The following is a 26,410-nucleotide window of genomic DNA, read 5'->3' on the forward strand; positions in this document are numbered from 1 at the left end:
AAGGATTTTTTTTTTTTTGCAATGGGCTCTTACACACTGGCCCACTAAGCACTACTGTAATTCTAATAAATAATAATAAATTAAAGATACTGTTATGATCGTTGAGACTCACTAATGGAGAAAGACCTACACGGTATGTGTGTGCAAACGTGGGATTATGGCAAATTCCTGCAATAGTTGGTCATCTGCTCTTAATGCTCTAAATAAGATGTGCTAAAATACTCCTAAAGTTGGTTCCTTTGGTTGCAGCAGCTCCAGGTTCCCTTTCTCAGCTGGTTTGCTGTGTGTTTCTGCTGTGGTCCGCCCGCATTATCTGAGGGGTGATGCCTGTGTGGTTATTTGAGCTTTCTTTTTCCATTGGAAAGGCTTCTTCACTTGCTTCTTCTGAGTACAGGAAAGACGTGGGCTGTGCAGCAGGTTCCACATCAGCCAGATCTCAGCAACTTTCAGACTGTGAACTACCATGAGATCTTTGTAAAAACAGGGGTCAAACGTCTGTAGGTGTGGGGCAGCAGAAGGCTTGACAATGCCAAAGGTCTTGAATCCTTCATGCAAAATGGGTTTGAGGTTGATCCTTTGTAAGCACATGCCCAAAAAGACATCGTCGATGGGGAAGAGTTCCACCTCTCTGCAAGCCCTGAAGAGCTTCCTCATGGTGCGGCTGGACAGCAAAAAGCCTCCTCCTCCCGCGTAAGCCGGGTAGATGCTCAGCCCGTACATGGTCTCTGGGATGTAGTATTTGCTCTTCCGGACACGGATAGGGCGGGCGTTGTAGATGATGTCCCCGACAAAGAGGTCCTCGGTGGGGTCGTGTCTCTCAAGGAAGTCAACGATGTTCTCGACGTTGACGAAAACATCGGCGTCGCCTTTAAAAATAAACTTCACGTTGTGGCAGAATTCGGCAGCCCAGTTCAGGAAGTGGATCTCCTTCAGGGTCAGATTGAAGAAGGTGTCCATGAAGTCCCAGAGTAAAATGTCCCGGTATGTCTGGCTCTCCTGATGGATCAGGGTCTCCCATGTCGCCAGCGCTGTCCTGTTCTTTGGCGTCCCCAGGAGGAACACGCGCTGGATCTGCTCCCCGTTCACCAAACCCTCCCTGCCCCACGTTTTCCGGACAATCTCGCGTCTGTCGAAGTCTTCGACTACAGATTTGATAGCAATGAGCAGAAAGGGACCTCCAGGTGTTTTCCTGCACTTCTTGGGCTGGTTGATGAGGAGATTGAAGTTCCTTTTATCCTTGTTTAGGAGATAGCGCTTGAAGTTGAAGGCAGAATCGGTCGACAGGGGGGGAGCTGTAGTTGGGACCCTGTTGTTGGCCACTTCTGTTCGTCTACCGGCAGGAGTTACTTGGGGTCTGGGTACCGCAGCCTCTGCTGGCGTTGGTCTCCAAAGTGCTATGGGGTCAGAGGGTATTTTTGGTGCTGCTGAAGGCTTCTTCTGCATTGGCTCCTTGTTTCCTACCGGCACTAAATGTTCCAGCTGAGAGTAGAGTAAGGAGCAAAGTGCTACCAGCAGGAAGAGGGTACAGATCGCATCCCCTTTGAGGCGAACTCTCATTGTCTCTGCGGGGCTTCCGGGGCCGTTTAAAAGCTGTGTTTGAGCTGCCTGGCACCAATGTCCATCTGTAAATAAACACAGAGTGTCAGCAATGAGGATTCAGCAGCTTTGAAGGCCAGATTAACTGAAACACCATTTCAAAACCGAGCAGCAATGTGCATTTTACTCATATGAACGTTGAGACACGTTGAGGAACTTGCCAAACCCAACGCTGATCCGAGTGGCCTGGCTCTGTGACTTGGTTAGTTCAGTCACCAAGCAGTCATCCATCATCCCAAAAACCATTCCCAAAGCACATTGTGAAATCGGCGCCCTTCTTCCCACATCCCTCCCTGCCGAACACGTTTTGCAATTCCAGAGGTTTCATTACTTTGGGAAAAACAGGGTGGAAAATGACCAACAACGCCATCCTTCCATAAATCATTAATTATTTTTCCTTTCTTCTTCCCTAGCTTGGGAACTGTTACTTGCTGCTTTTACCCTTCTGGGGTCGAAACGGGGAGGTGCAGAGCTGGCTGCTGAAGGGCAGGCTTTCCACGGTCTGCTCGTGTGAACCAACAGAATGAATACATGAGGAGCACTCTTGAAGAGAAGGCTGAGGGGAGACCTCATCCCCACCTACAACTGCCTCAAGGGAGCTTGGAGAGAGGTGGGTGCTGGTCTCTTCTCCCAGGTGATGGGGGATAGAACAAGGGGAAACGGCACCAAGCTGTGCCAAGGGAGGTTCAGGTTAGAGCTAAGGAGGAAGTTCTTTCCTGAGAGGGTCGTCAGAAGCTGGAACAAGCTGCCCAGGGAGGTGGTGGAGTCACCATCCCTGGATGTGTTTAAAGAGCGGGTAGATGAGGTACTTAGGGATATGGTTTAGGGGGTAGACAGGAGCGGTTGGACGTGATGATCTCGGAGGTCTTTTCCAACCGAGCCATTCTGTGATTCTGTGAATGCACCTAAGGCCCTTTTGCTGCCAGTAATCCCTGTACAATATTAAACCAATATAAATAACTTCCATTAGTAAGGTTGGAAGGGGCACACGTGTTTTGCCTCTGCCAAATCGCCCTAACCAGTAAGAGGTGGGCAAGTAAATCCTAACACACCAGAAGCAAGGCAGAGCCTGGGGGTAGAAACGTTTTATTGATGTGTGAGAGGTGAAGCTGCCTTTTGAAATGAAAGATGTGATTCCTCACTTACGCCTTTCCTGGAGATCTCCTGTCTCATTCGATCCGCTCTTCAGCTGCAAACAAATAAACAAAAAGAGTTACAAGGAGGCAGAAAGCAGCGTGTAAGCACAGTTCAGGGGAAAAAGAGCTGGTCAAGGGTCTGCAGGTCCTCTCATCACCAGTTTCACACAGCAGCTCCACAACTGAGTTGAGTGGAGGGGACCCAACAGCACCCCAACCCCACCCCAGTCACTCTGGGCTCCTCCTGGAGAAGGCTGCTGACAATTGTAACCCCTGCAGTCATTAGCACGGAGCTCTGTCCAAAATATTTCCCCACAATTGGATGTAAATATTCCTGTATAACTCACTAATGATCTTTTACACTCATATGCGATCTACAGAGCACGCATATGGATGCTCAGCCTCCAGTCGAGCCCTGTAGCCACCCAACCAGCTCCAGCATCCGATGGGCAACCTGCTTGGTAAGAATCTGTTATTCAAATATTCCTATATAACTCACTAATAATCTTTTACACTTGTATGCGATCTACACCTACAGAGCACACAGATGGATGCTGAACCTCCAGTCGAGCCCTGTAGCCACCCAACCGGCTCCAGCATCCAATGGGCAACCTGCTTGGTAAGAATCTGTTATTTGGCATCACTATGACTTAAAACAGGACCCTCTGTAGTTCAGTGGCATCCACTCACAGCAAATTAGTGGACTGTATCACCTGCTACTTGTTCATTAACCATCAATCTTGTATCAGCTGTAACATTATCTGCCTGAGGCTCAAAATTAGGCTGACGAGTCTGTAATTACGAAGTATTAAAGTAGTGGCACAGCGTTACCTCCAGACCCTGTGGGATTTCAAGACTTGCGAAAAAGCAGAATTAACAAACCAGCTGATTTCTTGGCCAGCCCCTCTGACATTCTCAGCTGCACATTACCTGGACCTCATGATTTAATAATATTTTACTTTTTCATCACTAGTTAACTTCATCCCCAAGCTGCTGTTGAAATGGAGAGTATTTCATCACCATCTGCTCTCAGCTATCTCTTTCCCAAAGTGCAGCTCCTAAATATTTACTGACCTCCTCTGCTTTGTTTGCAGCCTTACTGAAAGCTTTACTTTAGCAAATGGCTTCTCCGTGCTCTTTGTAGTCCCAGTGGATTTAAAATCACTTCCTCCCCGTCCTGATGACCACGCTTTTCTCCTCAGGCCTTCTTTCTTGCCATGTTCTGGCCTCTGACCCTCTCCATTTTGGGGACTTTTTTACTGTACCTTTCACTTCTCTCCTAGGCTAAGCAGATGGCACGACGTTGATCCTAATAGGATTATAGAAGTTTCTCTGATCTCATAAATTATCGTTAAAAATTGCTTACAATAATCAGAAGCTGTTTTCAGTTTATGCTTTTTCTGCCACGCTGGCTCATAACTATTTTCAGCCTTGTGAAATGGTCCCTTCTAACACACATAGGATGTTTGCATCTTACATCTGTCAGGTGCAAGTTACCCTTGGCAAGTCCTGCTTGCGGTGCTCTGCAGCACCCCACTGCATTTCAGTTTTTCCACAATTTTGGTTGGATGCTATCGTGATACCTAAAATAGGGACCCTGCCTCTGAAAGCTCCCAAGAACTAAAATTAAGGTATTTTCGCTCCTTCCGTTGCGATGCAATAAGCTTCGTTGAGCTGCTGTGCAGCTCTGTGCACGTGGTCTCTGGAGCAAGCGGGAGATGTGGAGACCCTGGTGGGGACTCAAGCTCTTTGTAAAGTCTCGTCTCTTTCTCCACTGTAACAGCAATTTTTTTCCTTTCCTATGCAAAAGCTTGGTCTTCCTTCAGCTGCCAGGCTCCAGATGGTAATTAAGGAGCTGGATGAAAGTCCTGGCTCTTTCTCGTGTTTAATTTTATCGGTGAGGGTTTGGAATAAAACGTGTGTGTCGTGAAACTCATAATTTCCATGACTTACAGACTTGCCCTGCCAGCACCTCAGAAGCTGGCAATAAGCACCCTTGGAAAAGCCAAGAAAAACCCTGAATTGTTACAAGCCTGGGCTGATAGCCTGGATTTTCTTCTGTGTTTTCACTTATTGAAACAAAAGAATCTGAAATAGCAATTTTCATGGTGAAATAAAACAGTTCAGCGCTGAACGTAGATGGATATCTAGTTTTCGAAAGTAGTTGCCAGCCCTTGAAGCGAGTCTTTGATTGAATTATATGGGTTTTCCAGCCTTTGTTAGATGTTTCCTTCTTTTGAAGGAAAACCCTTGATTCTTACACAGATGTGAGCTCTACCCATGGATGTCAGTGTGGGAAAAGCTGTCGTGTTCCTGAATTCGGAGGGATTGATGGTGCTGGCAGATGCTCTGGTATGTCCTGGAGCCAAAATGATCATTCATCCACCTTGACACCAGGGAGGGGAAAAAAAACTACAGGGCTGTCAGCGCCAGTAGAAAACATTTGATGCCAAACAAGAGAGATGTGAGCCCAGCATCTCGCTGTGTAGCCGCATCCAAGGCGGACGCGCCTCTGCGCCGTGGGGGATCTCCATCCAAGTTGTGAAACGGAGCTGGGGTTGTAAAACTGCTGCGTCGTTTGGTGGCTTGGAGAGCATAAGCTTCACTGCCAGGGCTGCCTCCATGTCCTCCACGCTTGGAAAAATGAGAACTTGTCCTCCTTCATGTTGGCTGCCTGGGTATGGATATGGTAGGGATCTGGAGTTCACCTTGAGTGGGTTGGAATGGGGCAATGGTGGGACAAGGGGGGTCCTGGGGAAGGTGACAGAGGGGGAGCTGGGCTGTAGAAGAGGCTGAGAGGTCCCATACCCATAAGATGGAAACATGGGGAGCCCATACGTAGGGAATGTGCTGGAAGGACCAAGGGGCCTGCAGCCTGCGTGGCCCAAAAGGCAACAAACTGCTGGAAAGCTGGGAGTGACGGAGCTGGGCACGGCCCCCTGGTGAGCAGCCAGGCCGGGAACCTGACCTGCGCTGCTGCACGCTTGGGCTGAGGGCCCAGTCCTGGTTTTCGTTTCTTTGAGAGGAGGATTCTGAAATATGGCCAAGGAGTGCTGCAATAAAAGCAGTTAAATGGTGATTTTTTTTTTTTTTTAAAAAAAAGTACTTTCTACTCCTTCATTCCCAGCTGAACGATGTGAAACCTTGAGCTCATCCTGGAAACGTCCTTCTTCTGCAGCAGCCGTCACGTCTCCATCGCTTGGCACTTCTGCTCGTGTGGGCCCAGATGGGAAAAAGCCTCTGGATCCCATCCCCAGATTCAGTCCAGAAGCCTTGGGGATCCTGGCGCGTTGCTTTGTGCCTTGCAGAGTGGGTATCCAACCTGCCCAGCCGCGGGAAAGCAGCTGTGATAACAAGAGAAGGTGAAAATGCAGCGAGAGAGCACGAAACGCAGCAACGAGCAGTGCTGCACACTCAACCTCGTCCAGCTCATGGCAGCATCCATCCGCATCGACCACGGCTGTGGGCTGTCCCCGGATCTGCTCGTCGTCCTGCCACATGGGAAGTGTTTTCGGGTCCTGAAGCTGGAGCTGTTACTGGTAGGTTTGGGTTGTGCAATGGAGGGGCTGCGTACGTTGTGTTGCTGTGTGATATGTGGGGCTGTGGTTGCTGATGGAGACATCTTATCTGTTTCTCTGTATAAAGAGCTAAAGAGAACGTTGGGGATCCAGCACCAATCGGTTCCGTGAGCTTTTTGCAATCTTCAGAGGAACCTGGCAGATTCTGGGTGGTGGGGATGCTTTGAAGCAATGCTTGAGGTTTTGGATATTTGTCTTCAAATGTCACGTTGATTAAACGCACTTCACAAGAACAAACTCGGGTTGTAACACCCAATGCTGGAAGCTGAGACCTGGGCTCTGGCTCGCAGCTGGGAGGTCTCTGCATGTGTCCCTCTCCCGTCTCATTTCCAGCAGTTTTTCCACCCTGGTTCACTCAGCAAGAGCAAACCAAGCTCCCAGACCCCTCTCACCTCATGCTGCTGCTCCTCTGCCACCTCCTGCCACTGTTCAGGAATGACCAAAACAGCAATGCCATCCGCTGTGCCCATCCTGCAGTTGGGACTGCGTAAGATAGACGTGCATGGATCGGCTTTAACCCACCAGACCTGGATGCTGACAGCAAGAAGCCTGCACCGCTTGGGTGACTGCATCTTCCTGCCAACTCTCGCCTGGTGCCATCCTCCGAGACCTCGAGAGGGTGTTTGACTGCTGTGTCCACGCCAGTTGAATTTAAATGCATTGCTGAACACTCAATTTCACACGAGGGTTACTTGTTCTGCTCTTTCTGAGCCATGCTGGGCTTCATCCTTCTCCTGCCCTTGCACAGGAACCTGAAGCAAAGCTCCAGGCAAAGATTTCAAGATCTCAGCTGAGTTATCTCCATGCAGGCCTCATGCAGGCAAAACTTTGTCTTCAATTTGCACTGCAGGAGTGTCTGAGCTTTTCAGGGTATCCACAGGGAACTGTGTCAGCTTCCAGCAGCGCTGGGTTTGTTCTGCCCCACGCACAAAAACATCCATGAAACAACCCAGGTTTAATGGTTTGAGCTGGTTTTGGAGTGTTTAAAGAGGGAAAAATAGCTTGGAGTGGCGGAGCAGGGGAAGAAATCCTTTTGCATTTCTATGTTTAGGTGTCATACAATGAGTTTTATTCCTTCATGGTTTCTTTTACTGGTTTTGTTTGTTTGTGGGTTATTTGGAGGTTTTTTTCCCCACTCCAGACAAAGCCAATAACCTCAGCACAGTTGGTGCCTCAAGTGGCTTTGGTGCTGGTCCGGTCTGCATTACAGGATGTTTGTGAAGAGGTCTCACGTGGAGATGATTTGATCTTCCTGACTAGAAGACAGGGTGGGCTGAAATACAAGAGACGCCCTTTGGCAAGGTGGTTAGTGCAAAGCCCTGGAAAAATGAAGTGACAAAAACAATTGCTAAGCTGCCTCACCAGAAAAAAAAAAAAGAGCCCATCTCATTCAGCTGCTTAGAAGTTTTGAAGTCTATAAACAAACTGAGAACAGGCCGTACAATTTAATTAGCTTAATGCCTTAAAGGAGCCTTCCTAGGAGTCGAGATTGTGAGCCAGTGCCAAACCAGCACAGTGCAGGCCCGTGCTGCCATCGCAGCAGTGCTGTGGCTCGGTGCGAGGTGTCACCAGCCTTGTGTCACTGGCACTGTCACCACTGCCATATATTGCATTGCAGCACCTGAAGGCAAAAGCTCTTTTGGTTGAGACGCTGCACAAGCAGGTAACAGAAATGCAGGCCCCGCTCCAAAAAGGCCGTTTCCAACTTTCCTGTCAGAGGTGTTTTTTAGGCCAGGGTAAACGAATGGATGAGACCCATGTAGTTACAGGACAAGGTGCCTTATTTATCCGTCTGCTTGCCCCAGTCCTGAAATTTGTGGTTTGGTCCCATCTTATTCTCTCCTGTCAGTGCTGCCAGCCCGGCCTTCACGATGCCAGTCACGCTTAGGCGGCTGCTTGAAAATGGCTGCCGCGGTTGCCGCCTTTTCGCTTCCCCCCCAGTCTGTGAAGCTTTTACGAAGTGCACAAGCTCAAACGCAGAGAAACCCATGCGAAGGGTGGAGATGGGTGCTGAGATGTCTGCTCTCATGTACCAGGGTCCCAGGAAGGAGCTTGCACCATCCTCGGTGGACAGATGTGCGCAGGAGCCCCGATGGCTGTGCCCGATGTGGGCACCACCATCCCCGCAACCGCCGGCAAACGCTGACCCGTCTGACGCTGTGGTAAGTCACTCACGTACACGTGGCAGGATTTGGGGACTGCGCTCTGCTGCTTTTCAGCAGTGTGGGATGTTCCCCCGGCCCTTTTGGGACAGGATGTGCCATCGGGGCAGTGTAGGTGGCCCAGTTTTCAGAATTACAGAGAGCTCAGCAGCTCAGCTCACACCCGACTGCTTCAGGGAGACAGGGCCCTGCCAGATCAGCCAAGCACAGGGCAAGGGATTTGCCCTCCCTCTTGCAAACATTCATTTCCCCTGGCCCCAGGAGAAGAATAACGAATTGCAGGCTCATGAAGGGGGAAAAAGTGGCCCTGCTGAAACACGCCCTCCTTTCCCAGCCCTCCCTCTTCAGCTCCCAGACCCTCTTCTGATCCGATAGTTTGCCTGCTGTGGCCCCAAACCCAGCAATTACAGCCTCGAGCGGGAGAGGGAGAACATGCTGACTTGCCCCACTAATTTCAAGCTGATACCCAAGGCATAAATTTATCAGAATCTGCCCAGATGCTGTTAAAAAATGTGATCAGTCACTGCTCCTTTCACTGAGGCGGAACTTTTTTATTTCTTTCTTTGCGACATGAGAGCTTGAAAATTCCCATGTTTTGCAGAAAGCACACAATAGTGTAACACGGGGAAGATTCGTGTCCTTTCACTGATGAGGAATGGCTTGTAAATGTAATTAATGTGCCACCACTGGAACATAGCCGTGGGTGGGAAGAAACCCTGCCTTGCAGCACTGGAGCCATTCTCTAATGAAGCCCCAAACTTTCTGCTGCAAAAAACAACCCAAAACACACCAGGAAGCTTCTTTGGAAAGTAAAGTATAAAACAGACATAGTGGGGCAGGAGACTGCGTGTTCAGAGCCTGCAGCTGACCCTGCAACAGCAGCAAGGCAGAAAGCAAAGCCTGAAGCTGGAGGGGAAGGCGAGCGACAAGGACGGTCTCCAGTTCCCACCACTCACTGCACAACCCTCCCCAACCCACCCTGATCAAACATGCATAAGAGACACTTACAGCCCATTTGATAGTGCTGATCCCACGTCCCCTCGGTAATTCTGTCTCGGCAGCGGGCTGCCAAGGCGGCACATCTGGATGTCGTTAGCGTTAGACATTCCTCAGCCTTTAAGAGAAACCGAGGAAATCCTCGCCGAGCAAAGCCGCGCTCCTTCCCCTGCGCTCTGGGCCCTTTTCATGCCCAAAGCCAGCCAAGTTTCCTGTGTGCCTACACAGAGGGGCTGCCTGGGCCAAGGGGGTCCGAGGCGAGGCGCTGGAGTCCCTCCTTGCCCGCACTCGCGTGCCGTGGCACGGTGGAAGGAGCGACCGCACCAGGGGAAGGAGCTGGGGCCGTGTCCAAGCCCTGACACGTGATCGGTGGCTGGGGAGCACCGACGGCCTCCAGCGCCGCACGGCCCCGCGCCCCACAGCTCCCCGCGTTCTCCTGCGCTCCGGGATGGGGGCGTCGGGGGGACCCAATGTGGAGCTGGGTTGGGGACTTCCATCAAAATTAAAAAGAACCACAAAAAAAGCTGTTTGTTTGGTTTTGTTTTTTTACTGTAAATATTGTTTTTGGTAGGAAACATACTTTTATTTTCTGCCTCTCTTTTTTCACTATTTGGCTTTTTAAAAGTCCCCTTACGATTATTGAACTCTGTGAAGGCTCAAAATTAGAAATTGGGGTTGTGTTCAGCTCAGAAGGAAAATCCACTTGGGGACTGGTTTCTTTTTTTTCCAGTAGGGAAATGATGGGAGGAGGTGGGAGCCGAGCAGTGCGGGGGCTGCAGACGGATGCGAGGGTCCCTCCCAAACCTTCCAAAACACACAACAACAACAAAAATAACACCCAGCCCCACTTATTTCCGTTTAGTCTGAATTACTTCAAAACAAAACATTTGTATTTAGAGCCACATCTGCATTGCTATTGCCACCAACCTGCGAAACAACGACCCCGATTCTCCAACAGAGGCCGAGGGTCTGGAGAGTGCCCAGACCACGGCCCCTTTCGTATGCCAAGTTTTTAATTTGCAGTGAACTTGTCATAAAAGCAGCTTTTGATCTCCTCTGTTATTTCCCCAAACGCTCAAATGTTTTTTAAACATAATGTAAAAATGCCTTTTTTAGAAGTGTCTGTGCTTTTTGTTGTGTTTTTCATTTCAGCTCCAACGTTTCGCTTTATCGAACACAACATCACCGTGAAAAGCTGTCGTATGGCTGGGCTCCTGATGAGCATCCCTTGGGCTCTGCATCCAGGGACTCTGGGCTGGGAAAGCCCTTTCCTGTCCATCTGCAGCCGCTTTTCATCCCTCCTCCGTAGGGAAGGCAGATGATGGTTATGAAGGTGAAAAGGCGCCAGCTGTGGAGTGAGGGATCCACTCCCTGAAGCCACTGAGGACTCATAGCAGGTATTACCACCCTGTTCACCCGCTGTTTTTGGGACCAACTACCCTTTTTTGCTTGCTCCCATGGGGTAAGAGAGGAAACAGGTTTTCATTGCTGTAGGGGTGCCCTTGTGGCTGCTGTGGCTTGGAGAGCCACGCAGGGAGCTTGGGAGGTGGAGGGGTTTTCTCCATGAGTGCTTTTACTTGGTTGTTGTCTCACCTCTACCTTGTTTCTTGGGCACTGATGCATGGATGATTCATTCCTCTCAGTGCCAGTAAAGATGCCCTTGGTCCGTCCCATGGCATGACAAAGGTCTTACACAATTGGGTCATTGATCTTGTCAACCATGGGTTTGTGTTTGTGGCTTTAGGTGCGCTGTGTGCCAAGCGTCCTTCCACCCGCTGCGGGGCAGAGCCCTGCTCCTTGTCACTGTATCCCTGCAGGCATCGAGCCCTGCGGTGGGAATACAGCTTTGTGGTGCAGAGAGAAGGGCTGATCTTGTGATTTTTCAAACACTGCCTGAGATTTAAGTGATTCGGGGTGAAATGCTGCTCTGCTCGAGTTCATGGCAAGAGGAATTGCCTCCAGTTGAGCTGTCAGGTCAGCCAGGGGCTTCCTGTGCAAAGCCGCTGGAGATTTAATGCCCAAGCTCCTTGGCTCCCCACCTACGGGGCAGGCAGCCTTGTGGGAAAGCTCACTGAAAAAAGAAAGTAACAGAGGAAAACCCCAGAGAGACTGCCTGCTGCCACGAGCAAGCACCCCAAATCCCCCTGCGATGGGAAAACCCCTGAGCCAGAGTCTAGGACCTCCCCCCTCAGACCCCGACCCTGCTCTAGAACCTTATGCTGACCTGGAACAGCAAAGTGGTCTAGAGCCACAAAGTTATCTAGTACCTGATTTGGAACCCCAATGCTCTAGAACCCACTCTAGACCCAGAGTGACCTAGAACAAGCGTGATCTAGAACCAACTTGATCCAATCTAGAACTTGCTCTAGAACCAGAGCTGTTTAGAGCTCTGTCTAGACCCAAAAGTTGAGCCAGAACCCAATCTAGAACCGGGCTGGCAATGCACCCAGGTGGCCAACAGCATCCTGGCTTGGATCACCTGTAGTGTGGCCAGCAGGACCAGGCAACTGACCACCCCCCTGTACTCAGCACTGGTGAGGATGCACCTCCAATACTGTGTTCAGTTTTGGGCCCCTTGCCACAAGGACGTTGAGGCAGTGTCCAGAGAAAGGCAACAGAGCTGGTGAAGGGTCTGGAGAACAGCAATTATGGGGAATGGCTGAGGGAACTGGGGGTGTTCAGCCTGGAGAAAAGGAAGCTGAGATGAGACCTTATTGCTCTCTACAGCTCCCTGAAAGGAGGGGATAGCGAGACAGGGTCAGTCTCTTCTCCCAAGTAACAAGCGATAGGACAAGAGGAAATGGCCTCAAGTTGCCACAAGGGAGGTTTAGATCGGCTATGAGGAAAAACTTCTTTACTGAAAGAGTGGTCAAGCACTGGAAGGGGCTGCCCAGGGCAGTGGTGGAGTCACCATACCTGGAGGTGTTCAAAACACGTGTAGCCGTGACATTTGGGGACACAGTTTAGTGAAGTTGGGCTGACTGTGTTTGCTGAGTAATTCCCTCTCCCCTTTTCCACACAGGTACAGACTGGTTGGAAATCCTCAGATTCGGTGTGTTCTTAAAAGGTTCAAAGCGAATCAGACCCATCTAGAACCAACAAGTGAGTCAGAACTGACTGTAGAACCTGAGTGGTCTAGAACCTGATCCAGAACCCTATCTAGAACCTGAGTGAGCTAGAATGTGCCCTAGACCTTTAAAAGTGATCTAGAACGTGTTATCTAGAACCACAAAGTTATCAAAGCTGTGATCTAGAGCATCAAAGTGATCTGGATCAAGCGAGCTAGAACCTGATCTAGAACCACCTCCCTGCCAAAAACCCAGCTCCAGAATTCGTATCTACTCTAGAAAGAACTGCACCACCACCGCCCTAGCTCTACAAACAACTAACCCCCGAAACCCAGCCTCTGCAACAGTCCTTGCCTCTACGGCCAGCCCACACCCTAAAGCAGTTGTACGAGTTTCAAGACCAGGATCCTGCACTTGGGTCCCAACAACCCCATGCTACCTGGGGACGAGCTGCCCAGTGGAAAATGACCTGGGGATGTTGGTCAACAGCCGGCTGAATATGAGCCAGCAGTGTGCCCAGGTGGCCAACAGCATCTTGGCTGGGCGTTGGTGTGTTCACTCACGTAACAAGCCATAGGACAAGAGGGAATGGCCTCAAGTTGTGCCGGGGGTGTTTAGATTGGATATTAGGAATGATTTCTTTGCTGTCAAGCGTTGGAACAGGCTGCCCAGGGCAGTGGTGGAGTCACCGTCCCTGGAGGTGTAGATCTGGTGCTTAGGGACATGGTTTAGGGGTGCACTTGGCAGCGCTAGGTTAATGGTTGGACTTGATGATCTTAAAGGTCTTTTCCAACCCAAGTGATTCTATGGTAATAGTGAGACACTCCGCATTACAGCGGTGCTGTGGCCTCAGAGGAGTCCCAGATATATAATGGCACTGAAGAAACACAAGGAGCTCTGCCAGCTCTGGAACAAACCTCCCCTCCTGGCCACGTCTGCTGAAAAAGGCTCCTCAAAGCAGTAATGGGAAACTGAACCAAGGCGGTGGCTTTGCTTGGTTTAGACTTGGAATCGGAGCTGTTAACTTGCAGGTGAGGCACCAGCCCTGGTGTGTGACACCGGGCAGGGCCCCGCTGCGCATCCACACACTTTGGCTGGATGCTCCTCGGAGAGCTGGTGGTAGCCAACGTGGCCAGAACTTCAGCAAACCCCTTTCTTACCGCTGCATTAAGCGTTTAATGACAGTCGCCGAGGCGCTTTTCATCAAAAGGATATATTTATTTATGAAAAAAATAGACCACAGTGCTTTTTTTCTATAAAAGACAATTCCTTGGAAGTTAAATGTCCTAGACCTGAGGATACATGGCATTGCAGTCCACAGCTGTTGATGGCTGATCCAGATCTGATGCTGAATATCATGGAAATTTGGAGTTAGAAGGTCAGCAAGGGATTTTTTCCACTGATGACTAAGGGACTTAACCACACATCTATAGATTTCAGTGCAAGACGTACGGCCAGATCCCCTCAGTGACTTTAAAACTGAATTCAGAGAAGAAAAAAATACAATTTTTGACTCTAGGCCTTGAATTGCCTCACCACTTGAGTACAAAAGACAAACGGCCAGACCCCGGTCTGGTGCAAAGCAGTGCATCTCACCAATTTCACGTACACACTCCAATACATGGGCTAGGCTGATGAATCCCTCTCGACTCCTATTCTAGCACCTCCTTGGTTGAACATGTGCGATCCCAGAGGTTTACAGCTATACCAGATTTTTCAGTTAAGCTGAATCAGCAGTTTGAAGTGAATTCGAGGCTTCTCAGTGCTGCTACGTGCTCTCTTCTGCTTTCAAGGTCCGTGGGCAGCTGCCAGGGTGTCTCGGAGGTGGCTGTGAGGTACCTTTGGAAACCCAAGTGGGGAGGCAACGCGGTGACCCAGGCAGCAGGATGGCTTCTCAGTGCTGAAGTGGCTTTTGAAATGAACGTCCAAATTAACAGGTAAGGAAAACCCTGCAATTTAGACACATATATTCCGTTTTCTGCCTCAGCTTCCCCCAGATTTTGAAATGGATACAGGTCTGAGACTTCCCAGCTATGAAACTCCAGCAAACTGTTTCACTTGAAGGCTCGTGTTTTTTTCAGAAAGCTCTGTACCCTGCAGTGCTGTGACACCAGCACCCCATTTTTTGCATTAAAAATAACCCAGACATCCTCCTCTTCAGCAGCAGGGTCGAAGCTGAAAATGGAAAACTGGGGAGCAAGCTGTTAATTGACATTTATTTTCAATTTTACTTGCTTAGAAAATCTGGAAGGAAATATTGATTTCTTTAAGGCCCGGCTTGTGATTTTTAAGCTGAACCCTTTCCTTCTTTTTGAGTCAAGTGCTGTTTTCACCCGACAAACTGGCCCACTGCAAGCAGCTGTGGCATGGGAGAGCTGACGCTGCTGGAAGAGAGCGCCCTCCCCATCTGCTGTGGTGGTGATCGTCGTCTTCAGCAGACGAATTAATCCGTGGTGTATTTTTAACGAGCACCTAAGAGGGTTAACGTCGGCCTCGCACTGGCTCTGCCCTCCAGGGCAGCTTGGCATTTTCCTTCATGACCGTTTTGTATCGGGATATGCTCTCTAGTTTACTTCTGCCTCACGTCAAACTGCATCTGGTGAGCATGTTAACTTTCCCTCTCCTCTTTGTTACTCTCCGTTCAAACACCGCAGCTCAGCTATGCCAAAACAAAGCGTTTAAATTCTCCTTTGGACACATCTTTTATTCTTTCTGGCAGACTGAAAGGAGCCTCCTTCAAATCTGAAACAGCGCTAAAAACTACAAAAACAACCTCTACCACAAAAAAGCCCTCTTGGATCCCTTTGTGTAAGCGTGTTTTGGCCTGATTTCTGCTGTTGGTTTTATACTTTGTCTATTATAATTTTTTTAATATGCAACTGATTAGCATCCTTATTTGCTTTTAATATCATGGTTTTGGTGGGGGGTTTTTTGTTTGGTATTTTTTAAGGCGTATCTCAATACATAGAGAAGAGCTGTTACAGGATAAGGCCAAATTCACCACTGCCATGGCTTATCTCACACATGAGACATGAGCTAATTGGTATAAATAGTAAGGGAGCGTTGCTTGCATGTCTGGTATCTGAGTAGGTGCAGTGTGTGTGCAACTAACTTTGCACAGGCAAGGAATAAAGCATGATGGGGAATGCAGTGCTCCTCATCCCAGAGCACGACAGCCAGGCAGTCACGGGAGTGCTTATTATAGCCCTTGGTCTGGCATAGAGCTCCGAATTTCTGGTGTATCAGCAAACATCCCCAACATTGGGTTCTTCTTTCAGTTCCCCTCATTGCATTACTATCTGAGGTAAAGACACGCTTCGAATTTCTTCAGCAAATCTCTGCTATGTTTTTTTCCTTTGCGGGTGCTGCTTCTTTCCCAACGTGACGTGAGATCCCTTCTCTTCGCGCACCGGTGTAAAACTGCTGTAAAACCATCAGGGTAAAACAGAGCTAAATTCAGAGTCAGGCCCCAGCCAAATGCCAAATCCATGTAAATGACACCGTGTACTCGTGATCCAATTGATCTCTTTCATTCAAAGGCTTCTGTGAAAATTGCCTCTATCTGTGCTTTTGCCAGATAATGCTAAAAAAAAACAACCCTAAAAATATTCTTTTAGCAGGAAGGAATCTGCTTGAGACCTGAATCTTTCATTGCATCCAATGTCTGGCTGCTGCTGCTGCTGCTGACTGATCACAGAAAAACAGGTACGAAACAGCCACTGCTACGGTCCTAAACCACGCCATGTGCTCAAGACAGCTCCACCATGGAGTAGCACTGGAAAACCCTGTTCCTTCAAGTCTCTGCACTGAAGGCACCTGTGAATGCTGTTGATGATGATGATGATGATGATGTTCCAGAAAGGTTGCCAGGAGCTCCAGCACTTCATGGCACTTTTGAGAGGGAGTCTGTGAGTAAAAGGAAACACATACGCCGATTGCTGGCAGAGGAATAAAATGCACAAGGTTTGCATTAAGGAAAAAAAAAGCATTCACGTTTAGTCCTCTGTAATACTGTAATAGCAGCAAAATTTTTTGGACTTGAAGTAGATGCTGAATAATAAGGCTTTCTCATTCTGAGCATTAACAGATGCTATAAAAGCCAGCAGCTCTCGCTACTCAGTGGCTGCCTTATAAATGTCTGTGAAAGTTGAATGCACATGAATAGCTAGTCTGAGAGCTTAGGAATACTCAACACAAACAAGACAGCAGGCTATGCTTACGGTTTTGTCTTCTAAAACATCCTTTTTGCAAAATCAAGAGCTAGCCCTCTTGCTGTTAAAGTAATTTTCAAGTTTCTATTATGTCTTTTCAATACCATTTGCCAGGTGGGTTGCTGCCAAACAGAGTTCCCCAGTTGGGATCTGGCAGGAAAGCGAAATACTTTGAGGTCTGGTTCCACACCAGCCTAAACTAACTAACATCAGCATTGCTGTGCTAGTCCCAAAAGCAAAACTGTCAGAGGGATAACTGCTTCCTTTTGGGAAGAGCACTGGTATTACTGTAAGGGAGAGGGTAGGACATGGAGCGGGAACGGGGGAGATGAGGCTGCAACAGCACTGACATCAAATGGCTTAATAAAATGCCATGGGGCCACAGTCTTTGTAGAGAAGGTGCCTGCATGAAGTCCTGCTTCCTTTGAAGCTATGGGGAAGACAGAGACAGATTCACACCTTGAAAATATTCTCCCCATCTCTGATCTTTCCATGTTGTGTATGTAACCTTAGGACTTAAAAAAAAATAGCCCACTGGCTATTGCCATGGATGGGAAGGGGCATAGAATTAATGGAAAACAGTAAGTAAAAACCTATCAGGAAAATACAGGGAGTATGTCAGAGGTGGTAATCAAGCTGCTGTTGTGCTTCACAGGACCCATGCCATGCTAGGAACTTGTTGCTTTGTTACGGGCAAAGGTGTAAACTCTGCTCTGTTGCAGTGTGCATCAGCTGTACCAGGAGACAGTCAGCTTCTCCCACCAGAACTGAAGCACAAGTCAGCCCTGGGGTTTGGGTGCTTCGTCCTTCAAGCCATTTTTAACCTTCAAAATCAGGACAGGTAAATCCAGGCACAGCAGCTGATGCCCAAGTGTCACACAGTGACGATGCCACCAGGGAAAGGCTCAGTGCAAATCAGGAGGTTCCACTGAAATTTGAGAAGAAACTTCTTCTCAGTGAGGGTGACAGAGCCCTGGCCCAGGCTGCCCAGAGAGGTTGTGGAGTCTCCTTCTCTGCAGACATTCAAAACCCGCCTGGACGCCTTCCTGTGCAACCTCATCTGGGTGTTCCTGCTCCGGCAGGGGGATTGGACTGGATGAGCTTTGGAGGTCCCTTCCAATCCCTAACGCTCTGTGATTCTGTGAAATCCTGAGGCTGGTGAGACACGACAGCGTGAGCTGTCCTCCCTGGTGGACTCAGCCGGGAGCGAAGGCACCAGCAGGCAGAGGCGATGGCTCAGCTCTGCAGGCTGGGGTCAGGGTGGTATCTGGTGCTGTGACACCTTACAGGTGACCACAGGTTACTTGCTGCCTGGGACACTCTTTATTTTCCTTCCAGTGCTGTGTTCTGCCTTCTGCAGACGCAGGCTCCCTCAGGTTGGTGCAAAGGGCGAAGCGAGATGCAGTCAATACGTTACTGTCCACCATGGCAGCAGTTGGGAATCATTGTCTGAACTTCTCTTTCTCCATATTGCTTGTTGAGTGCCTGAAATGTGTTCTGCAGTTGCAATCTTGTGCTCCATGGAAGATTAAGACTGTCCCAGGTAAAAGGGAAACCTTCAGGTGGCGAGAGGTGGGAAGGAGCTATGCTAGGGTAGGGCAGGACATGCATTTGCCACAGATGTCCCTTGTTTGAAGAACAAAGAAGGAAAGTAATATAAAATTGACTTTTCCTTAATTTCCCCTCTGTCTTTGCTTGAAGTCATGCCTAAGGGCATAAACATCTTCAATATAATAAAAATATATTGCAGCTCTCCAGGTGATGGCCCTGGGCCACCTCCTGAGAAGCAGTGGCACTGTCTGCTTCCCACAGAAATCCTCTGAGCTGCTCCTTGCTTTCCTCCTCTCCCCACCCTCCTCTAGGGCTCTCTGACTGTCCAGCTGCTTCCCGGTGACATTTCAGACCTGAAGGAAGTCAGGCTGAAAGCCGCTCTCACCAGTTCATGGTAAAGTAACGTCGACCTCTGGAAACAGGATGAAATAAGGAACATCAGAGGTCCGTGCTGGCTTCTGTGAACACAGAGCTGCTCCCCGGGCATTCCTATCTACATGGACACCTGCGGTGATTTTCAGGACTTTACATTCCCAGACACTGACAGCAGTTTCATACACTAGCTAAAGCAAGAAAGCCCTTAGCAACGCTGCTACCCTTTGGGCTCTAGGAGAAGTTCTCAGTGAAACGGAGGCCCAAGAGCTCTTCAGACAAGCTGATGAGACCATTTTCTTCCAGGGCTGCGATCAGCCGTGCTATTGTGGCATTCTTCCCCTCTGACTCGATAAATCTGAGAAGCAGCTGATAGGCTTGTTCATAGAGTCCTTCTCGGTCATATTCGAGGGCCAGGTTATCAATGACAGGATCACGCAGGGCCCGGCAGCTCTTCTGCAAAGAGCGACCCACTTGCTTCCATTTCTTGGACACGAGCTTGGCAAACTTCTGGTGGTCGTCTCGTGTGAGCAGTCTGTTGGCTGAAAGGGGACAGAGAGCAGGTAAAACAGAGAGCTTTCACGGCTGATGTGATGCAGCTTGGGCCAGTCCGAGGTTTGCTCAACGTTCTGTGGAGCAGGGAGCCTGTTCAGTGTCCCCAGCACGTTATTAAAGTGCTGCGGAGCTGCTCTGCTTGCCCTCTGGTGTTTTACCACCAGGGCAGCACTGAGTTTGGAGCAGAAGTGCAAGAGCGATAAAGTGAAAGGGCCATGTGCGTGGGTGTGCACGCTCTGACAGCGTTCCTGCACCACTGGGAGGGGAGAATCAGCTGGAGTAAACCTCACTGCTTTGGGTGTCCCTGCTCTCTGTGCAAGAGCTGGACCTGCCTGCTCTCTGCACAGTCTGTCATCCCCCAGGGCAGTGCTGCTGCCTTGGGTGGCAGTGTGGCACGTGGTGTCACACTGACCTGCTCACAGCCCTCTGCCTTGGCACATCTGAGCTCTCTGTCTTGCTGACAACCCGTGGTTTTCCGGAGCTTATTTTTTTTCCCTGATGGGACATGCTCTTTATCTCTTTCAGCCTTTCAGAAGCAATTTGGCAAGGCTTTTCTGACCCAAGTCCTCTGTTCCCTCCTCTAAGCATCCTCAAAAGACTGAAATGCAGTCAAGAGCTCTCTCCTTGGCTGGTTAGCACTGGAGACTGTATACACAGCTTAAGAACACTTAGAAATGATCTAGCTGATCTCAAGCTAAAATTGCTACGTGAGACTCTCTGAGAGCTCTCTGCAGGGGACAGCCCCCAGGGACAGCGGGTGCACTGCAGGGACCCTGGATGAGCAAGGCTGATGGTGGCCATAGTAACCTTCCCAGTCTGGTCCAACCTAAGCTATTAACTCACCTCAACCAAAATGATGCGGAAAAAAGATAACTACTCTGTGTTCTTCCTTGCAGCATTAAGAAGTCTTAAAATGGGAGGAACCTGGAAGGTACACAGCCTCTGAAGCACCTGGTTCTGTGCCATGCCGGAAAAGAAAACAGGTTGAGGCCTGATCTGAAGCAGTATGGTAATACCTTAGGACTACTGTAATTCCTTCCTTATGGGATGCTGGAAAATCCTTGATTTATCTGAGGTAGACCCCAATATGTAGTCAAGTTAGCCCTTCTGTTTGGGCTTTGAGGCGAGGAAGACACCTCAGTGGCGTCAGTTCTAGCTACTCACCAAACCGTTGTCCCTGAAAGATGAAGGTGACTTGTGAGGAAAGGGAGCTGCCTTGAGAAGGGGAAGGTAGAGATGGAGGGTTCATAGGTGCGCCGTCTTTGTCAGGCGGATCGTTGATGCTCTGGTGAACAATCAGGCTCCTGAGGCCTTCCTCCAGCTCTGTGATTTCCTCGTCCCGCAGGCGGTCAGGCTGTAAGGCAAACGGCGTCAGTGATCTGTGCCAGGGTCACCATTTCAAAGCTGCAGATGCTTAGCTTGAGATGATGGTGTCAAGAGAGGAGCAATGAGAGAGCTATAGCCTGAACTGTAAACTGATCAAATGTGTTCTGGCTGTAAATGTGTGAATTTGAATCTGTAATGTGATATAAAATAGGCAATCTCCCCCTCCTGGGTTTCTCGCATGCAGCAGAGAGTGCTTACAAGTTGCACAAAAATGCTACGAGTCTGTGTTTATTTTCAGCAGCCCTCTGCAAGAATCAGGGTGCACCACAGGCAGAGTGGCTTCTCTGACTTACCCCACATGAGGGTCAGAGCCATGGGATAGGGTGACCTGCTCCAACAGCTCATGGCCACCAAAGGAGGCAGCTCCCGCTACCCCACTTCTCTCTGTCTGCCCCTCCATTACCTAAGTTTTGTTGTTCCTGGATCCTCTCTGGTACCCATCCCTGCCCCCCATCACAGCCAGTGATGGCTGTGCCACAGTGTCACCTTTCTGACTGTTGCACTGCTGGGCAGAGGTCAGACTGAGTCGGTTTTGGGGAACTGAGAATAAGCCCACCTCTTTTATCCAGTCAGCTACTTCGGCAGAGGGAAGGAGCTGCAAGCAGAGCTGGCAGGGTATGGGATATCACATGTTTGGTCCAGGGCTGAAAGGTCTGCACTTCATTATCTGTGTTTGCAGAAAAGCAACCATGCTCTTGTTCCTAATCTTCCCAAGTAGACGGTGACTACCTATTTCTCAGGACCATCTAGAGAGAACAAGAGCTGCAGAGCATTGCTAGTTGCAGGTGGAAAAAAAAAAGTGGGAGAGGAGAAAGGCAATGAGTGTAATCATGTCGAGTGCCTTGGTTTTGTGGTGAGATGACACTGTTCTCGCTACCAGGATTAAAGTGCTATTGCCAGTGTGTGATGAGCTAGACGTTCGATATCACCCCTAAGAGAGACTTTGCCTTCAGAAGGGCAGCCTGCTCCTGCTGGCAGCAGATGCTGTGTGTCCCCACCCTGTCACCAGCTATTTATAATGCACAGAGTGTTTGCACTCACACTCATTTCTAGGTGTGGTTACCATTGCTACCCTCAGAGGAGGTGGTATGTGAGATGGGGGAGGAAGGTGCTGAGCAGTGATGGTTCCAGACATGGCTGCTGCTCTCTGCTGCCTCACAGGTGTATCAAGGCACGCTGGCTTCTGCTCTCAACTGCACCTTCTATGGTTCCTCATCTTAGTAGTGGTAACAGCCATGCTGTTATACACAGAAACCACAGTGAGTTAGTAGAATTTCTGTAGGCTGTTTTAGGTGCACAGCTCTTCTCTGGTGAAGCTGGTTTTCCATATTACAGTTAAGAACTGAAGGATGGAGAAGTCAACAACCCAGCACGCTGCAGCAGAGCCAGATTTGCATACAACTTCCCAAGTCCCGTCCTACCCCTTCTCATTGCTGCCTGGCACCTCTCCCTCTCCCATTCACCTTTTCTCTGTAGATGCACTCCAGGCAGCGATCCTCATCCTTCAGCATGTTGTCCAGGTGCTCATTGCCAGCCTTCAGCTCCATTTCAAGAGGCACCGTGGTCATGGACAAGGAGAGCTGGAGGTTGTTCTGCAGAGACCTCTGGAGCGCTCCTTCCCGGTAACTCTGCAGGAACCGGCGGCAGTTCTCCTGCTTGCAGAACTTGAGCTGGACGATGAGGTGCGGGTGGCTGCAGTGCACTTTGAGCATGTCCACACCGTTCATGCTGCCGGTGGAGTCTGGCAGGGAGAAGTGAGCAGAGTCACTATCCAGGCATGAGACAGACAACCCAGACCCACTCCCATCCACCACCAAGCCTGCAATGGAGCAGCTTTTGAATTCTCTTCTGTGATAAAGTCCTCTGGCACAAAAAACCTGTATGTAAAACCAAGAGGAGAGGATTAAGTTTTGGCTGCCCTGCCATCATCGCTCCCCGTGAAGTACGGTATCCAACTGAAGCCCAGGTAATTATCCCAACACTGTTTATTAGGGGAGATTTCACATTTGAGGTTCCATTTCCAGGACAGAAGTGGTTATGCTAACAGGTAGCACTGGAGTTTTATGCAGTGATGAAGGTCCTGGAAAAAGACTCACCATTTCCTTTCTATCCCATGCCTAAAGGTAACTTTTGGCTGGCTCTGAGCCTTCAACACATCTCAAAAATGGTGAATGACAGATCCAGCCACAGGAATTTAGGCTGTTTGAGATAGGCCTTGACTTGTTAAGCTCTTTTTGCACAGAGAATTAATTCACAGTAAAATCTAAGTGAGGAGGAGCCAGGGATGCACTCCCTAACATTAGTGCAGGGGGAGCACGAGCGGCGTGGACAACAGAAATTGGTCAGGCCTTCATTCCTCCTTCTCCCAGCAGATTTCATTTTGATTAGCTGTGCACGTTGACCTTGTCTCTGCAGGGACTTTATGTGCTGATCATGACAGTTTAAAGCAAGTGTTTTTGTGGGGTTTTTTTGCAGCAGAGGCCTGTGGGAGGCTGGCTGTACTGCTTCCAGACCCAAATTAACCTCTTGGCCTGCGGCTGCACAGCGTACGGAGGTGCCAGCTCAGACTGACACTACATCAGGTATTTCTAAACCACATGTCGTGGCATTATTTAAACATGCTTGGAGGAGGGTCCCAAGGCAAAGCAGACTCGTGTGCTCCACGTTAGCTGGGGCAAGTGAGCTGGCATTTAAAAGTGTGAGATCTAACGGTGGCTTTACAGGGTTGAGAGTCCTGGTTGCATCAGAAAGTTTAGTTTGGACCAGGTGTGTTACTGGGACATGGAGCTAGGCCCCAAGAAATGGCTTTTGAATTCACTGCTACTGATTAGAAATGTCTTTTTATGACTTTCATCATGCTGTTTGTTTTTTTTTTGCCAAGAGTTAAACAAAAGCTCCCATAACAGCGTAAGAGGGCTGGGGAGGGAAAAGCTGTACAGACGTGGAAACCTTTATGAACAGCGTAAAAGACAGCTGTAAGGATACCTCAAAAGAGAGGACTTTGCGTGCATTTCTTCATGCAACTTCAGACACCTTCACATTTCATGCCCTTTCTAGGCCTGAATGAGCATGGTAGGATTTAGCAGGTCTGTGGGCTTTCCTTGAAATGTGTGAGCAGATTCATATTCCAGTGACACAAAGTAGCCATAAATCGAGCTTAACTGGACCACTGTGTTAGGCTTCACATCTTTGGATGGAGCTGCAAGATGAGCAGGTCTGTACTGGCTAAACTAGCTGGCAATTGCCAGAAGAAATTATAGGAGAGTTACATGAGCCCCGTTAAACAATATAGGCTGAGCTGCATGACAGGTAAGGAACACCATGAGAGTCATTCTAGGTTAATATGATAAACTCTGCAAATTACTATTCTGCAGTCAGCTTGATGCGAGGTTAAAGAGAGAAACGTAGTTGTATGGCCATTTGCATCTCAAGTCTTTTTCTGGTGTAAATAGGATCATGTACAGCTAAAGCCAATGTAATCACGCCTCTAATTGTGCCAGAAAATAACTTATACTGGCTATCAGTAATTTTAAAAATTGGCTTCCCAAAGCAGAAACCATGTTTCTGTGGTGGCACAAAGAAATGATATTTTCTTTCATAGCAATTGCAGTCTTTCCCCCCCTTAAATAGGTTTAAACAAACATTGATAAAGCAGGACAGCTCATGGGATAGTTCACGTTGGAAGGAAGCCCAGGAAGTCTCCAGCCCAACCTCCCATGCAAAGCAGGGTCAGCTCTGAGGTCAGTCCAAGTGGCTCAGGGTTTTATCCAGTCTTGTTCTGAAAACCCCCAAGGATGGAGAATACACAGTCTCTCTGGACAACTGCTTGACTCTCCTCACGGGAAAATGTTTGTCCTTATTTATGCCTCTGCTCAGGGCAAGTGCTCCAGCCCTCAACCACCTCAGTGGACCTCTGCTGAACTTGCTCCACTTTACTGTCTTACCTGAACACACCGAGCACCAGCTTTCCTTACCCGTGAGAGTGAGATTAAAGCAAAGCATGGCGCTGCATGAAGAGATGAGACAGCGTGCCAAGGTATCAGAGAGGATGGGTACCTGCTAATGCCAGCTTCAGCGCCTTGAACACACTGGGTTTCTTCTGGGAGCTTTCGTAGAGAGACGGCAGGACGATAGCCTTGCATGTGGACTGGAGGAAGAGGTAAGCGCTGCCGATCCAAGGAGGGGAGCCACCTGCCCCCTCCATCTTCAGCACCCTACAAAATCACACAAGTGAGCTGAGAGACCATAGGGAAAATGGCCCGACGTTGGGTGAGCGCTTACAGCAACCGCTAAGAGCAACCATGATAAGATTCAGGGGATTTACCTTTGTTTCCTAGAGGAGGTGGTGATGTTAAAGCAAGTGTAAACTTTAAGGAGTTGACTGTTATTCTGTACAACAGCACTGTGGGACATGGTATCCCAAAGACTTGGCAGCTCGTAAAGCTTTGCATTCATTTTCCACTGGAGTCCATTCATTTTTATAGTCCAAAGAGACTCTGAAGCAAAGAGTTTCAGTCCTCGTGTCTCTGACTGCCCATCCAAGATGCAGAACTGGGGAGCTCCAGGGAGCACCCAGCAGTCCTGGTTCTGGCACATTTACACAGACTGAAACTCTACCATCAGCTCCTTCCCCATAGGCATCCCTTCCTTCCTGTTTCTGCCTTGTTGCTCAACCTCATCAGACTTCCCTTGGCTGCCAAGCACTGGCCTGACAGTTTAACTGCTGTTTAACTCTCTTCAGATGTCTTTAGATTGTGGGTGTGAAGGTCTTCTGTCACTAAGGGCTGCCAGACCAAGGAGGATGACCTCCCATGGACAGACCAGGGCTGGGAACCATTTCCATCCCTTGCATCACGTCAGACAGGGCACTGGGATGTACGGCCCACCCTGTTTACTTACTGAAACCTTGAACTGTGCCCAGCATGGGAGCCTTTTGCTTGCTCAGAAAATACAAGAAATAACCAGCAAATCATAAAATTCACACTGAACTTCAGGAGTTCAAGGAGTGTCTGTGGGATGCAGGAACAAGTGGACTCCCATGTCACACAGGCCTGCAGCGCTGCTGCTGCAAAGTCCAGGTCTGCTCTGAGCCTCAAAACACTGGGAAGGTTGGGATCTGGGCACCCATCTCCTAATGTCTCACAGAAGGAGGGTAACAGAATCTGAGAAAACACCTTAGAAAACCACAGTCATTAAACATTTGAAAGATGTAACCCATGGAACAATTTCTCTTTTGAAGTGAAAATGCCTGAGAGCTCCCTACCAGCCCAGAGCCACTTCAAGTACAAGACCCCTGCCTCATCCTGCTCCCATCGCTGCAGCGTGGACCCCGCTGCCCCTGCGCCCCTTCCCTGCACAGACCAGGCTCTTGGTTCAACTCGGCAACACTGAGGAGCATGGAAATTACTCCAGGCTTGCAAAAACTCAGGTAAGGAGCCCATTGCTGTTGTCCCTCTGCAGCGCTACCCCAGCAGGCCAGTTTTCACTGCCCCATCCCCACTGGGCCATGGGGACCCCTCCCCGCTGGTTTGAGCAGCAGCAGTTGGGGGGGAGGCTTTAGAAAAACCAACCTCGGGCACTAAGTAGCGTATGCAATCAGCGTTACTGCCTTTTTTGCCGACTTTTGGCACACGTCAGCCTGCTGCTGCTTAATTCCCGTAAAAGACTAACGGGAGGGGGAGTAGGGACACGTCGTCCCCGGTGCCCGGGTCTCCCTACCAGCTCCAATGCCGGCGGTTACTGACCCGCCCCGTGAACGCCGCGGTACCACCGCCCTGCGAGCGGGGCAGCACCGGGGGG

The 26,410-nt window shown here is 49.4% G+C and overlaps 2 protein-coding genes across 2 annotated transcripts; both read right to left on the reverse strand.

Annotated features, from left to right (window-relative positions):
- Nucleotides 1-309: 309 nt before the first annotated feature.
- B3GNT9 (UDP-GlcNAc:betaGal beta-1,3-N-acetylglucosaminyltransferase 9) lies at nt 310-1,615 on the reverse strand. Its single transcript, XM_010181536.1, has one exon. The coding sequence runs from the start codon at nt 1,555-1,557 to the stop codon at nt 310-312; it is 1,248 nt and encodes a 415-aa protein (XP_010179838.1). The 5' UTR covers nt 1,558-1,615.
- Nucleotides 1,616-18,904: 17,289 nt separating this feature from the next.
- Nucleotides 18,905-24,825, reverse strand: TRADD (TNFRSF1A-associated via death domain; the record flags this gene model as incomplete). The annotated part of the gene is made up of 4 exons (XM_010181548.1): nt 18,905-19,212; nt 20,390-20,579; nt 22,075-22,352; nt 24,668-24,825. Coding segments are annotated over 4 exons (934 nt in total), but the record flags the coding sequence as incomplete, so codon positions are not given.
- Nucleotides 24,826-26,410: the final 1,585 nt, after the last annotated feature.

Source organism: Mesitornis unicolor, unplaced genomic scaffold (genome assembly GCF_000695765.1).
Source record: "Mesitornis unicolor isolate BGI_N332 unplaced genomic scaffold, ASM69576v1 scaffold16430, whole genome shotgun sequence".
NCBI classification, from domain to species: domain Eukaryota; kingdom Metazoa; phylum Chordata; class Aves; order Mesitornithiformes; family Mesitornithidae; genus Mesitornis; species Mesitornis unicolor.